This window comes from Hippopotamus amphibius, chromosome 1 (assembly GCF_030028045.1).
Source record: "Hippopotamus amphibius kiboko isolate mHipAmp2 chromosome 1, mHipAmp2.hap2, whole genome shotgun sequence".
NCBI lineage: Eukaryota > Metazoa > Chordata > Mammalia > Artiodactyla > Hippopotamidae > Hippopotamus > Hippopotamus amphibius.
The window spans coordinates 79,804,625-79,821,118 of record NC_080186.1 but is presented as its reverse complement, the minus strand read 5'-3'; the positions used below and the strand labels follow the sequence as shown (position 1 = coordinate 79,821,118).

Genomic DNA, 16,494 nt, shown 5'->3' with positions numbered 1-16,494 from the left:
TATTTGGAGCACTAAACCGAAGATAGTGCTCCCATCTCCACCTTCAAAATGACTGTTTTAGTGAATAGGGAGTAGAAAGCAGCTGAAAATGAGTGTCTTTTAAGGATCAGCTCTATCAGATTTTCTTCACCTGGTTTCCTATTCTGGTTGGCTTTCTACACAACCTCACTGAACCCTCAGGTGTGGAAGTCCAGGGTCAGAGCACTGACCACAGTCCATTTTACAAAGTAGAAGCTCAGTAAATAACTGTCCTTTAAATAAATGTCTTCTTTGGTAACTATGAGTACTTTAATAATAATCCTGTGTTACCTCTGGGTAGCACTTTTAAAAAGCTTTTCCACAATCTGACAGGACCCTCATGACTGTGACTTACCGGGTGGAGAGGTCAGTTATTAGCTGCATCTTATAGATAAGAAAACCACAGCTCAGATGGCTTGGGAGGTTGCCTAAGGATATACAAGTGTTAAATGCAGAAGGAGAATTTTGTTCTCCTGATTTTTGTTCTAAAGTACTTTAACTTAGAAGAAACCAAAGAGGGAAAATGATGCTCCTTTCAGATGATGTGTTGATTCCAGCCAGGTTAACAGAGGACGAGCAGCCAGGGTAGAAGTCAGCCCATAAGCCTGGCAGGTAGCCTTCGGCTTGGCTGTGGTCTGCCTTTCAGAAGCAGGTTGATCTTCTGTACTCAGGGGTCTTATGCTTCTCATAGGCCCTCGTGGGAGGTACTGACCTCTGTCCTTTCAAGCTGAACCTGCCATCTTGGGCCCTAATCTCCAGCCTTAGACCTCCAGCCGTTAGCCACGCTGTCACTAATCACATCACTTTCTGGTATCCCCTTGTCTTCAGAGTAAAATCTATGCCCTCCCTTTTATTATTATCACTTGAGGCAAAATTTTTTGAAAGATTATTTTTTTTAAGTTTTGGGAGATCATGAAAGCGAGTGTCCGTTGGCGTTTTCTCTGGATTTCCTGGGATTTAGTGACTCATCTGAAATCGTCCAGTGCATGGTCTGCCCTCCTCAGCAGGGTGGAGATAGTGGATCTCTAGCAGGAGCCACCTAACTGCACTGCCCTCTGGTTTCTTTCCAGCGGCACCCAGCTTCTCACCCCGCAGAGCCTCCTAATTGACCTATCAGAGTGGATCTTAGGGGTAATGCGCCCACGCCTTTGTAGCAAGTGAAGCAGAAATAATCTGTGCTTAAAAAACAAAAAACTGTAAACATGTGCCCAGATTTCCAACTCATTTCCTCTTTACTCTTACAAATACATCATCTTCCAACCCACCAGCTGCGAAAATAAGTGTTTTCTCCCATATTTAGCGATGATTTTGTGCTTCAGGAGGATTTGTCTGGGGGTGAAGGAAACTTGACCAACCTGACCAGCAGATGTTTTAAACGATGGATGAAACAGAAAAAAGCCGGATTCCTTAGCCCAGTCTTTAGGCTACTGTGCCTGACTGCGCCCCCTAGTGACTGTCTGGGGCATCGCGCAGTCAGAGCCAACTGTATGTGTTGACTGTACCAGCTGATGTCTGTGCTCTGTTTCTAGAGATGAGTATGAAGAAGATGGATTCTGTCAGCCCTACAGAGGGATTGCATGTGCAAGATTTATTGGCAACCGCACTGTCTATATGGAGTCTTTGCATATGCAAGGGGAAATAGAAAATCAGATCACAGGTAGGTAGCAATGAAATTTTATTTATACCTTGCATAACAATTTTTCTCACCAGAAGTTTTATTGAGCTCTTCTCCTGACAAAGGATTAAGCTTAGCATACGGGTTAGAAGCAGGGCCATAAAGAAGCAGGAGATACAATCTCTGCTCTGGAATTTACATTACAATAATTTATTGAAGGTTGCCCTTAGAGGAAAAGGAGGCTTTGAGAAGTCTCACGTTCATTCAAACACTCAATAAATATTATTGATTGCTTTTGGTGTACCAGGAACCAGGCTGGGCACTGGGGATGGTGATGGTGTGGGGAATAAGCCAGGTACATCTCTGCCCTCACAGAGCTTACTGTTTGGAAGCAACATTGTGTGGACTGAAAGCAGATGAATTTAGAGTCTAGAATTCTGGATGCTAACCCCAATATTGCCGTTACTTTGACTTTGGGGAAAGTCTCTTACTCTCCATTGGAAATCTCTTTCTTTACCTGTGAAGTGAGTAAGCAGGCAAGATGATCATAGGTCTCTTCCTGCTCTAGCTTTCTCTATTTTACCCTTCACTTTTCTGAATTGAAAGTATCTTTTTAAAGGAAATCCAACAGTGAAGCACTACCTAGCCCACATGAGGTACATAGTGTCGGCCACCTTGCACGATTTCATACACCTAGTTCTGGTGGTTACAGCAGGCTGCGCTTCTCCCATTAGTGTAATTATTATGTCTCTGTGCCCTGTACCCTTGCAGCACATTAAAATGGCCTTTCTGAAATTCTAATACGGTGGCCAGCTTTAGCACTGAAAATTACAAGACCTCCAGTTACATTTGATAATTTTTTAGTATAAGTATGTCCCAAATGTTTATCTGAAATTCACATGTAACTGGGTGCCTTGTAGTTTATCTGGCAACCCTAGGATTTAAGAGAGGCAAGAACAAACCCAAGGCAGGCACGTAGAACAGCCAACAGTCCAGAAACTATGTCCCGTGAGAATTTTGAAGGAACTAAGAGGGGACCAGGGGAGGTATTTAACCTGAAGAAGCAACTGTAGCAAGATGTACTTGCCAACTGCTAAAGCCCTCAGGGTTTCAAGAGGAAAGACTGAAATTCCAGAGCAGAAGCAGGACTGATGGGAAGGAACTACTGAAGATATATTTCAATCTAGTAAAAGAACATTTGAACATACTTTTTACTAAGTATTCACAAAAATAAATGGAAGTTCTGATATAAATATTTGGTCATCCATTTATATTAATCCTCTCTTGTACATATTCAATGGACATCAGCTTACTGGAAAGTATTACAGTTGTTTTTTTTTTTTTAATCCATTTAACTTTTTTAACACAGCATTTCCCAAACTTGTTTGGTTATGGAACCCCAATTTCTCAAACACTTTTAACATTCTATAGAATTAATGTTCTGAGGAACATGCTTTAGGAAACAGTGTACCAACAACCTCTTAGGCTGCCTTGTGGGTATAAACTCCTTGTCGGTAGAGGTAGGCAAAGGCTAGCGCTCTTTTTGTACAGGAATAAGAGGTTAGGCTAAGTGATCACTAATATTCTGTAATACACACTGGAACAACTGAGCTGTGCTGTTTGAGAACTTCCAAACGAGTTGCCTCATTTTCAGAAGATGAAATAGAAAGTATTCAAGCCACAAAGAAATTAAACAAATTACCCAAAGTCATCCAGCAACTCGAAGGCAAGACACAGAAATAAATCCTGTGATCTGATCAACCTCAGCCACCGCATAAAGCAAGTTCTGCCCTGCAGCTGTCAAATGTTTTAGAAGCCTCACAAAATTAATAAAAAGTACCGGATGAAACACAAAGTTCTGTTGCTTTGTAGTAAAAATGAAAAATATATTGTACTTTAACCTAATTAATTCTTTTTATTAGGAAACGGTACATATGTAACCCAATCCTGTTTTTTTAACTTTGTAGTCAAAATTATTTTTTTCAAGCCAGTGAAAGTAAGCTGCTTAGACATCTGAAATGAATCTCCTTCTCTTGGCCTTGTCTATTTGAGCACAGCAGATTCCTTCAAATGTGTGTTTACATCTGATCTCTGTTGACTAGATAACAGGGGGAGATAAACCCTGCCCTTGGGAGTTAATAACTGTGTTTGTTTTCCAGCTGCCTTCACCATGATCGGCACCTCCAGTCACTTATCTGATAAGTGTTCTCAGTTCGCCATTCCTTCCCTGTGCCACTACGCCTTCCCATACTGTGACGAAACCTCATCTGTCCCAAAGCCCCGGGACCTGTGTCGTGATGAATGTGAAATCCTGGAAAATGTCTTGTGTCAAACGGAGTACATTTTTGCGAGATCAAATCCCATGATTCTGATGAGGCTGAAACTACCAAACTGTGAAGATCTCCCCCAGCCAGAGAGCCCCGAAGCTGCAAACTGTATCCGGATTGGAATTCCCATGGCGGATCCTATAAATAAAAGTAGGTGGCCGCCCCTGACATTCTGTGCTGCCTCGGGGGCCGGCAACCCCATGGAAACTGGACCTTGATCCCCAGTAATGATTCGTGTTGGTAGTCAGATTACCTTCCCATGGGCCAAATACTGTGTGGGGGCTGGGCATTTGGGGTGGATTAGATGCAGTGCCTATCTTTAAGAAGTTGCATGAAAATGATAATTTTAAAATATGGTTGCTGGTTCCTTAATAACTTAAAAATAGAATTGCCATGTGTCTCAGCAATGCCACTCCTGGGTATATACCCAAAAGAATTGAAAACAGGTGTTCAAACAAAAACTTGTACAGAAAGGTTCATAATAGCTCTATTCACCATAGCTAAAATGTGGAAACACCCTCAAATGTCCATCAGTGGGTGAGTAGATAAATACATTGTGGTATATCCACATAATGAAATATTATTATCCATAAAAAGGAGTAAAATTCTGTTACATGCTGTAACATGGCTGAATCTTGAAAATATGTCATAGAAAGAAGTCAGACACCATTGTATGAGTCCATTTATATGAAATGTCCAGAGTAGACAATTCCATAGAGATAGAAAGCAGATTAGTGGTTGCCAGGGGTAGGGGATAGGGGAGAGTGGGGAGTAACTGGTTAAGGAGCATAGACTTTCTCTGAGGGATGCTATAAGTGTTCTAGGATGAGGTAGTGGTGAAGGTTGCACAATATTTTGAATGTTCTAAATGCACTAATGGTAAATTGTATATGTGTATTATACCACAATTTAAAATATATATATATGGGGACTTACCTCTATCCTCCATCTTCTCTCCTCCATCAAACAAAAGACTGTTTTTCTGTGCATTTCCCATTCATCTATATTACACTCACTGGTACTGTTTTCGTTTCCTTCCGGTAGTTAATATACTATTTTATTCGTTAAATAAATTCATGCACCTAAAATGCTTAGAACTATGCTTAGCATATAACAATAGCAATATCATCATTATTACTATTATTCCTCTCATCATTACCCCTCCAAATTTCCGTTTATTTTAACTTAATACATCGTGCAGTGGTTTCAAGCAACAGCCTTCCCGGGGAGGACTTAATAGGACCGGCTTCTCAAGGGTGCCCAGTGCACGCCAATGGCCCTAACCCTTGTCAGAAATCCATAGTGCCCTGCCACTAATTAACGATTTCTGAGAGCTAGATTCTTTATCACAGGACTCCTGTCTAAGGCCACCAAGCAGAAACGGAAAGAACAGTCCCTGCACCATTCACTAGGAAACGGCTCCTGTGCCCCCAGGTCCAGCCCGAGTTCTGATTTTTTTTCTGTGTTCAACATGAAAAATACTTGTGGAGGACTGGTTTTCTTCCTGAAGCGTAAGCTGTAAATCCTCCCAGGAATGTCACTGCAAGGCCCACTCTGTGTCCCAGCCCAGCAAGCGGGAGACTGCCGCGTGGCCCTGACCAGCAGGGAAGCCTCAGCCATGAGGGTAATCTCACTTCCTCCCTCCAGAAACTGCTGGCTCGGAGCTCCTGCCCCTCCTCTGTTTCTCTCTCACAGTTTGGGCTCTTCTTTTGTGTATTTCAGATCACAAGTGCTATAACAGCACAGGTGAAGACTACCGGGGGACCGTCAGTGTGACCAAATCAGGGCGCCAGTGCCAGCCGTGGAATTCCCAGTATCCCCACACACACACCTTCACTGCCCTCCGCTTCCCGGAGCTGAATGGAGGACACTCCTACTGCCGCAACCCAGGGAATCAGAAGGAAGCTCCCTGGTGCTTCACCTTGGATGAAAACTATAAGTCTGACCTGTGCGACATCCCAGCATGTGGTAAATACCATCATTGCCTTTAAAGGATTCAGCCACTTTAAAAGATCCCCACTCCATGCTCCTTCCCTTAGGAGAATCATGTAAGGGGGCAGAGGAGGTTGATAGCGTTTGTTTGATCTCAAACCCTGTTTTCAGGATAGACAGACCTTGCTGTTTTGACATGAAACACTTTGTAGGGTACCAAAGCACACTCTCAAGGAGGAAACTGGTTTTATTCCCGCAGTGGTTGTGTTAGTATAACGGGCACCGTCTCTCCGGAACTACAGCTCATCAGCATTGTTCATGTAGTGAAAGACGTTACCCACAATGGTCCGTGTCCAAGGGTATCTTTTTTAGCACAACAGGTGTATTGGAAGCAGCAAGAGAACTGTTTTCCGTATGTCCTTGAGAACACCCACAAGGGAGGATGAATCTATAGCCATTACTCAGTGATCCAGGGCAAGCTGTGGATAAACTGTGTCCTCTGTCTCATTCTTTTATACTGCACAAGCATGGAAGGAAGACGAAATTTCCGAGTCAGTTTGTTCCTTTTTCTAGAAAATGTTTGGAGGGTAGGAGAAAGAGAATGAAAATGTTGGTGACACCTGGAGCTTCAGACTGTTTTGGAACTGATTCGTCTTCCTGATCCTGGTTCTGTTGGTAATGTCACCTGAGTTTCCCAGGCATAGTGGGAGAGTCAGGATGTCACGGGAAAGCCACCCACTAAAATGGAGAGAATAATGATATACATCCAGGGTTTATTGAGAGAATAAATGAGTTGTTAACTGAAAAACTCTATGATGTCTGGAAGATAGTAGATGTTTAATAAATATTTTCTAGTATAATTATTATATAGTCAATGTATAAAGAGGAATTTATTATCATTAGTATGTAGTCTACACATATAAAGGAATCCTTGTTCTCAGTTTAGCAAGTATTGTTTGAGCCCACTATGGAGTAGGGAGGTTGAAAAAGGAAGAAAATATGATTCATGTTATAATCGCAGTGCAGTGTGTGTGATACAGTAGAAGTTAGCACAAATGCTGTGGAGCAAAGAAGAGGAAGCTAGAACATACTACAGAGGTCATTAGGAAAAAGTAATAAAAATATTAAAAGAACCTTTAGTGTTGAAAATTTGAGAAACTATTATACTACAGTTTCATTCTTACCTGTTACCTGTTACCGTGTTATCTTTTCCTGCAAAATGGCTGTGTAGATAAACATACTCAGTTTGAGAAAGAGGTAACCGGACCCTTTCTGTGTTACTGCTTTAAAACGCCTTCACATGCAGCATAAAGAACAAATTATGAACTTAACTCTTCCAGAGCCACCGTTGGAAACTTCAAAGCAAATTATCCCGGATTTTTTAAATGGTTTGCACTTAAACTTTATGATGTTTCTCACATGCTATACTCCACCTTAATAGGAAAGGAATAAAATAAAATGTAGATTTATAATCACCTACTTAGTTGCCCCTTCCCTTCTCCTACACCAGGTAGGTGTGAAGATCTGCAAGAGAGCCAGGGATAAAAGCGGTGCTTACTGAGCACTTCCCATGCGCCAGGCCTCATTCTCAGAGTTTCAGAGGCTTTATTTATACTCACCCCCATGCTGCTGATGAAGAAACGGAGGCTCAGAGAGCAACAGAGTCACCCTACTGGTCTGTCTGACTCCAAACTCATCTTACAGCTTACTCCACTCTGCTGTCTCAGGAGACTGATGTGTGTCCTTAAGGAAACCAAATGAATTCTTTTAAGGAAGAAACGCACTGGTCACTCAACTCTGGGCGAACGCCATTGTCCTTTAGGTGACTTCTGACCCTTAATTTCCAACTATAGTCCTCATCAGAAGTAGGGAGCTGATCAGACCCAGAAAACAGACTTTTGGTTGCCAGGAGGGAGGGGAATAGGAGAGGGAAGGGTTAGGAGTTTGGGATTAGCAGGTGCAAACTAGTATACGTAGGGTTGGATAAACAACAGGGTCCTACCCTATAGCACAGGGAACTACATCCAATAGCCTATGAAAAAGAATATATATCAATATAGGTATAACGGAGTCACTTTGCTATACAGCAGAAATTAACACAACACTGTAAATCAACTATACTTGAACACAATTTTAAAAAATAAAATACAAGTAAAAAATAAAGAAATAGGGAGATAATTTGTTCATAAACAGGAAGATTTGTTGATAATCAGATTCAAGCTTTACTACAATTGAAGTCAAGACTCGAAATGATACCTCAAAAGTATTGATTTTCATTTCAACAGCGTTCCTAAAGCTATCAGACCAAACACACTCTCCAAAGGATGAAAGAAACCCTTGAACAGTCTTTTAGACCATGGACACAGATAGACCACCTATATTATCTACCATGTCCTGCACTGTACATAGTGCTTTACATCTTCACCTCCATTTAAAACGCATCACCACACTGTGAGATAGATGTTGTTGATGTATTCCACCAAGGTTCAGAAAGGTTAAAGGACTTGTTTAAATGAGACAACTCATGGGACTGGACCTTGAACCCTCATCTATTTGCATATAGCTCTGACCAAACTCAAAGCTTGTGCTCTTTTCCCAGACACTCTGCTATTTCCTACTTAAAGATTTTTCAGAAATAAATAAAAGAATGACAATAGTCTGAACCTCTGGATTTCAATATACTAATTCTCATAACATGATATGACATCAAAACATGTTCCCTTGCTTATGAAGAAATCCGTCATAGTATTGCTCAGTATATTATTATAGTATTAATGAGTACAGTGATGTTGGAAACTCTGAGATATTTCTTTCTCAATTTCAATCTGCAGAATTCTGAGGACTGGTTAATTCCAGTCACATGAGAGAGAAATTCAGATGAAAGTTAAATCTGCAGATGACAAGCCAGTTTTCACCACTTACAATAATACTTTTTTTAAAATGAACATTTTCATTTCATTTTGAAAGAAAACAGTTCCTTTTGAATCCTTCAGGCCAAGCCACAAATACATCCATTAAAGGAACAGGGAATCCTTGACATGTGATCAATAAGAAGCTGCTGAGAGGCCAGCGGCTCCCCAGGGTGTGAATTAAAGAAGAGAGCAGGTCGGCATCAGCTGTTGTTCCAAGGCAAGGCTTCTTGTAATTGCCCCTTGATAGCCTACCTCTAACAAAATAATCATACTAGAATCCTACTTTTATAACATTTCTTTAGAGCATTTGATTTTTTTCTCATTTCATCCTTACAAAAATCATGAAAGATGAAGTAGGAATTTCCTGCCCTACTTTAACATATGAGACAACCAAGGCCCAGGGAAGTGGTAGGACTTACCCAAGAACACAAATTAGTTAATAGAAACCAGGTCTCCTATCTCCAGGGCCACTCACTGCTCTTTGTTCTGTACCAGTGGTTCTCAAACGGGGGAAGTTTTGCATTCCAGGGAACATTTGGCAATATCTAGAGGTACGTTGGTCATCGAAACTGGGTGAGGTTGGGGATGCTGCTGGCATCTATTGTGTAGAGGCCAGGGATGCTGCTAAACACCCCAAAACGCACAGAACAGGCCATGCAAAGAATGATCCAGCCCAGAATGTCAGTAGTGGCAGGTTTGGGAAACCTTGAGACTGAATTAAGAATTATACAATTTAGACTACAGAATACAATTATACAATTACACAATTTAGACTATAGAGTACATATATTGTATATACTGTATAAATTATACAATTTAGACTATAGAATAACAGTATTAAACAAGTTACCTTTTATTGAGTGCTTACAAAGAGCCACTATGCAAAGAGTTTTCATGCATTATCTCATGTATAATAGTTCTATAACTACATGAATTGGGTTTTATTTTACCCAAGAAGAGAAAAATGAGACTTAGGTTAAATAACTTGTGCTGGGCCACATGGCTAATAAGAAGTGGACCCAGGACTCAAAGCTATAGCCAGTCTTGTAAATTCTATGATTTATGTATGTTTGTGAGTGTTTGTGTGTTTGTGTAAATAAATAAGTAGGTAGGTAGGGAGGTGGATGGATGGATGGATAGATGATAGATAGATGATAGATAGATAGATAGATAGATAGATAGATAGATAGATAGATAGATAGATAGATAGATATTGATAGATAGATGATAGGTAGATAGATAGATAGATAGATAGATAGATAGGTAGATAGATAGATAGATAGATAGATAGATAGATAGATAGATATAGATAGATGATAGATAGATATAGAGATATTGAGGATAATATTGCATCTTAAAATGAAGCGTAAGCTTGTGGGGCATATTTGAAATGAGTTCTTTTCCTCCTTCCTCTCAAATAGGATGGAGTCTCATGGGAATGCTCCTGCATTCTTTAGTTAAGTCAAAGTTAAGGAGATTTCAAAATCTCCATGGGGTTTCTCATTTTCCTACTGATATCTTTTGTTTTTGTTTCAACTAAATAAGGTTAAAAGAAGTATAGGCCTAATTAAATGCAGAATGTGAGCATTTGTTGTACTTTCTAGCATAAAGGCACTTGAGAACAGTCTGCCCCAGATCGTTTTATCTGTGAACTTTTACTCTAAGACAGAACGTAAAATTAAACACAACCAAATATGTCTGCTGTGAATTCTGGGAATTGGCTCAGCTAGGGCTGTGTGCATGTGCCCGGGCAGTGCCTGGAAAAAGGGAAAGAACAAAAGATTGTTTGAGCCAGACTTGACCTCTCATCTTCCCTGTCTTTTCTTTCCTATCCCAGGCATCCAGCAATTAGAATGGTTATTATTTATTCTTACTTACAGAAACCAATATGTGTTGAGCCTCTACTATGCTTTAGATTTTGCAAACAAGCCATGCCCTTGTATAGCTTACAATCTAGTGGAAGAATCAGATGAAAAAAATACAAATCACACTGAGCACTGTCTTACAGTTCCCAGCGTTCACGTGTGCTGTTATGTGCTCTTCTGTTTGTGCTATGATGTCTGCTGTTGGTTGAACACTGTGCTAAGTCCTTTACAGCAGCATATGTATGGCCTATGACTTAGCTGATGCTCAATAAAATGTGTTGAGTTACCCCTCATAATAACCATAGGTTAAAGGTATCTCCTCCATTTTACTGATGGAGAAGCTGAGACAATGTTGTTTTTACTAAAGCCAAGATCAGGTCCACAGGACTCAAGGTCCAGCCTCTGTCCAGCATGCTACAACTACTTAAAGGACAAATTCTAGCTTATTCAGAGGAATAAACATTCCTTTATCATTTTCGTCTTCCCTTTGATCCTTTTGTGGGCTCTCTAGGCCTTTGGTTTTCTTATTATAAGCTGTGCAGATGCAGGAATGAAGCCTTCAGCCACAAGACATCTACTCTGAGACCCCAGGGTGCTCTACTTAGCCTCAGCCTGATTGGGACTAGCTCCCCCGACAGCTCCACCCAGGCCTCACAACGTTTGCCCTTTTCCCATTAAGTCCTAGGTCTCCTCCCTTCCTGGCAGCCCCAGGTCCCCAGTCCTCAGAGTTGGCCATCTTCCCTGAGATCCTGCCTGCAAACCTTCATTCACTGCACTCTCACCTCTAGTCACTGTGGCCACCTTCCAAGCCAAATACTGTAGGCTGGGTGGAAACGAAGTCGAAAAAGAAACATTTGCCTATGTTCTTTCCAACTGGCACCTAGGCACACCTCCCAGCTTCACAGCTTCACTGTAGCCCTTATCATTGCTTTGCTACACACCCCTGAGGGGGAAACTGTGGAAAATGTCTGTTTCTCTGGGAGTTCCTTTTGCGATGACCTAGCCATATCCTTTTGTCTGTATACTACCACATAAGTTATATTCTTTCTGTCTCCCCAACTAATCGAGATCCCCATTTGTTTCTTTCTTGAATTGTATGGGTGGGCAGAACCTTGATTACATTCATGTTTTCATATTCAAACCTTGGCCCTTTATTTCACTCTAGATAAGTCCTGAGCCACAGTTCTTCCAGTGGCCAGGCCAGCATGTCTGATTCACCTCTGATTAAAGGTTTCTCCATCTACCAAACAACCAGAACTTCCAAGGTACAGTAAGTCCCTTACACACGAACCTTCAAGTTGCAGACTTTCAAAGATGCGAACGTGTGTTCCATCAGCGTCAGGCGTGAGTGACACTGCAGCTGGCCCTCCGTCTCCTATTGCTGTCAATCCTTCAGCTCCACCATCTCCCACCTCCTCTCCCTCCTCCAGTCAGTAACTCTTCTTGCCTGTGCACTGGGTGCCAGCCCTGTATGCCAGCTGTTGTACTGTACTACTGTACTTTTCAAGGTACTGTACTGTAAGATTAAAAATGTTTTCTTTATTTTCTGTTTGTTTTTTATGTATTATTTGTGTGAAAAGTATTATAAACCTATTACAGTACAGTACTATATAGCCCATTGTGTTAGTTGGGTACCTAGGCTAACTTTGCTGGACTTACAAATAAATTAGATTTACAAACGCACTCTCAGAACGGAACACATTCCTATGTAGGGGACTTACTGTATTATTTTTACATCTAAACCAGCTTCACTGAAGAGTACCCATTGATAAGAAAAGTAGTGAACCATTTGGCTCCATTTGGAGTTTTCATACCTGGCCTGTTACTTTTGTATTCCTTTTAAGTCCTTGGCTTGCAATGGTTTGCCAAAGGGCACGTTGCCCAGTTCTGTGCCTGAATAGCCCTGACTTGTCCCATAACCTTACAAACACCCGCCCTGGGTTCTGCTTTGTCACAAACCATTTTCTCCAACATGGTGGTTTTACAGTTTGGGGCAAGGCAGATGTTTTCCAGATTGCGAACACTGCAGTTTTTAACTCACTCTGTCAGCAGCCTTCTCCCATATTTCATAGAAGACCTGTTGTAAGGCAATTTGTCTTTCAGCCATTTCTTCAAACCAAAATTGAACATTACAGTGAATTGGATGGCGGGGAGAGGGGAAGGAGGAAGGAATAGAGCACTGCTTTGTATAGTTTGAAGTTTTCCGGAAGAGTTATTTTTGTGCTACAGAGATTTTCAAGATGTACTTTGGTCTCCGGTCTTTATATATTTTCAACAAAGTAAAGAACAATAGTTACCAAAAACTTATAACTGAGTCATGTTCCATAAACATTTTTTTCACCATAAAATAATTTTCTCTCAAAGGTTTTTTTTTAATTGTGTCCAGTATATATTGAGTCATTTATCCAGTGTGTCAGCTACTCTAGCACTAAGCTTTTGGAAGCCCTTAACTCTGTGGGCCCACCACCATGCCAATGGGAAATGCTTCTTGTCATATTGAACGTGTGGTGGCAGAATTCTGCTGTAACACCCCAATGATTGTTGATATTGGCTTTGCATCAGTCAAGATTCTGGCAGGAAACAAAAGGCTCAAGCAAATAAACTAAAGAGAATGTTATAAAGAGATTGATGTAAAGGTGTTGGCAGAATTCGAGTAAACCAGGGAGGTGCAGGACCTGGGGCTGGCAGGAGTGGGACGCATTACCACTCTAGGCCTGGAGAGTCCAGGGAACTTGGTTACCCCTCCCCATCGAGTACAGCTGAGGCTGAAGAGAAGGCTGTCCAGTGCGTGTTGTGGCCTTTGGTAGAGGGATGCAGACAATCCTCTGCAACCCAGCAAGAAGGGAGCCAGGGGAACAAACACACCAACCCTATTCTCTCTTCTTGCCCTGGGGTTCTCATTATGCCAATGCCTCCCATCTGCTGGACCTAACTGGAAGCCAGAGTCCATTAATCCTGTACATAGAGGTCAGCCTCAGCATAGCGCTGCATAAAAAAGGACTAAGACCGGATCTGGTGAGCTGAGGACACTCGGGGAAAATACCCATCACTGGCTTTAAATCCATTGCTTTGTAAGAGCGTCCAAAGTTCAGCAGTGATCTAAATAAGCTATGTCAGTCAACTCGGTTTATTAAATCAGAGACCCTTGAGAGGAACATAGCCATCAACCAGCCTCTGCTTGAGCATGCCAGAGACATCCAGAGACAAGGCTATCCCTCTACACCAAACTGATTGTCGGGTGGCTCCCCCGGCTCCAAATCTGCCTTTGTGTGCCAGAAACTAAAACTTGTATGTGAAATCTCCTGATTTAAAAACCAAAAGAAGAAAATGTGAGCCACGAATTCAAATTGGGAGGGCGGGGGGGGACCTAGTGAGGAGCAAGTGTATTCACTAGATCTGGTTTTTAACCTCTGGTGTCCTTTCTCATCCAAATTTGAAGGCATCTATTGCTCCTTCGTTTGATTTTTTTCTTTGGTCTAAAGAGGATGTAGCTCTGCCCACCTTTGCTTACCCCACCTCCTCTGGTTGTTCCTTGCTCCTTCAAAGTCCTTCTCAGAAACATGACTCTTAGAGTAGAAACCTTTTGATGTCTTTCAACCAGAACTGACCAGAAGAGGACCATGATGTTCTTGACCATGACTCAGTACTGCCAATGAAGGGCCTTCCATTGCTATAATTCCCAGCTATGAAAGTTTTTTGAGCCATTTCATCATGCTGTTGTTGGGTCCAACTGATCCTTCAGGTCTTCACTAATACTTATTACTCTTGTTTGTTCATTTGTCTTTAATTTGGTTACGTCAAAAATTATTTAGCAGATTTGCTGAATCGTGGACTTCTCTAAGCAAGGTCTTTAACCTAACTCTGAGCTATCATATTTATTTGTAAAACTTCAGCTGTTGGCTTGGGGGTCGTTATTTTAGCCTGTTGTATATAATCCTCTAAATTTTTATTTCTATAATCAATTAGGTATCTTTCCTAGATTCAGGCCATTTTCAGTTTTGATAAACATGTCATCATCAAGTAGTTGATGACGAAGTTGAATAGGCAGGTTCTCTCAAGGATAGCCTTCTGTAATTCGATGTTGTTTTGCTGATTAACACTATCAGGGTACAGCCATGTGATGAAGCACAAATCCCTCTATTGATATTATTATCTAGCCTTCCATCTTTTGTCCATAAGGACATCATGAATTGCTTGAGTTGTTTTGCTAAAGTTTAAATGTTCTTGGTCTACCACTCCAAGGTAATCCTGTCAAAGATGAAAGACATTTAATTTTATAAAACCTATTGGCTTTTAGGGCTTCCTAGGTGGCGCAGTGGTTAAGAATCCGCCTGCCAGTGCAGGGGACACAGGTTCGATCCCTGCTCCAGGAAGATCCCACATGCCACGGAGCAACTAAGCCCGTGTGCCAAACAAAACAAACAAACAAACAAAACAAACAAACAAAAAAAGAACCTATTGGCTTTTGGAACTTAAAGATTAGCTCCACTAAAAAGTGGGCAAAGGACTTAAATAGACATTCCTCCAAACAAACGGACAAGAAGCATTTAAGAATATGCTCAACATCACTTAAAGATTAAAGTAACTAAAGAAATGCAAATCAAAACTGCCATCAGATCTCACCCCATACCCATTAAGATGGCCACTATCAAAGAATGGAACACGGCAAATATGTGGAGACACAGAAGAATTTTGCACTGCGGGTAGGAAGGCAAAATGTTGTAGCCACTATAGAAAACAGTATGGATGTTTCTCAGAAAGTTAAAAATAGAATGACCATATGATCCAGCCATCCCACTTCTGGGTATACATCTAAAAGAATTGAAAGCAGGATCTCAGAAAGATATTTGTACACCCATGTTCATTGCAGCATTATTCACAATAGCTAAGAGTAGGAAGCAAGCCAAAGGCTCACCAGTGGACGAATGGATAAAAAAATGTGGCGTATACATACAATGGAGCATTATTCAGCCTTAAAAAAGAAGGCAGTCTTGTCGCGTGCAACAACATGGATGAAACCTGAGGACGTTATACTGGTTGAAACAAGCCAACAAAAAAGATCATACCATATGATTCCACTTATATGGGGTATCTAAAGTAGTCCCAGTTCCTAGAAACAGAAAGTAGAATGGTGGTTGCCAGGGTCTGGGGGAGGGGGAAATGGAGAGTTGTTGTTCAGTGAGTATAGAGTTTCAGTTTTGCACAATGAAAAAGTTCTGGAGGTCTTCTGTACAACAGTGTGACTATATCTCACACTACTGAAATGTACACTTAAAGATGGTTTGGATGGTAAATTTTGTTATGTGCTTTTTTACCATAATTTAAAAAATATTTTAATTAAAAAGAAAAAGATTAGCCCAACTCTTTCCTTTCATAGAGGAGAAAACTGAGGCCCTGAGATTTAAAGAAACTTGTAGTGAACTCGTGTAGATTCCAGTTACTAAAGTTTTTTCTCAAGTGCTCACAAATGAGTTACTGCCCCTAACTTAATGTGGTTAAAACATTTTCCAAAGAGAAAAATGTTAATCACTGTATATGGGCTATTCAGAGTCTTTTAAAGAATTCATTTGAGAATACATAAGGCAATAGATCATCTGCTTAGTATTTCCATCATTAAGTCTGGAGAGCGAATGGCTGGGCCCAGCGTGCCAACTGAAGGCCTAATTACCACCTTTCCTCCTTCGGCTTCCAGGTATATGCTTAAATATCACCGATGCTGGCCCCTATCTGCCATAGAGCTGCTTATTTTGTAGTTTTCAAATAATAAATGGTGGCTATTCCTGTTTATTTTCTATGGTTTTAAAATCTTTTTCAGACAAGATCGT

At 41.1% G+C, this 16,494-nt stretch overlaps 1 protein-coding gene across 1 annotated transcript in view; it reads left to right on the top strand.

The window, feature by feature from the left end:
* The first annotated feature begins 1,570 nt into the window (after positions 1-1,570).
* ROR1 (receptor tyrosine kinase like orphan receptor 1) overlaps positions 1,571-16,494 on the top strand; it is a 37,582-nt gene continuing 22,658 nt past the window's right edge. Inside the window, exons 1-3 of the mRNA XM_057717437.1 lie at positions 1,571-1,675; positions 3,793-4,110; positions 5,683-5,928. Coding sequence (XP_057573420.1) covers positions 1,630-1,675; positions 3,793-4,110; positions 5,683-5,928 — 610 coding nt within the window. The 5' untranslated portion in view covers positions 1,571-1,629. The remainder of the gene's footprint in view (positions 1,676-3,792; positions 4,111-5,682; positions 5,929-16,494) is intronic.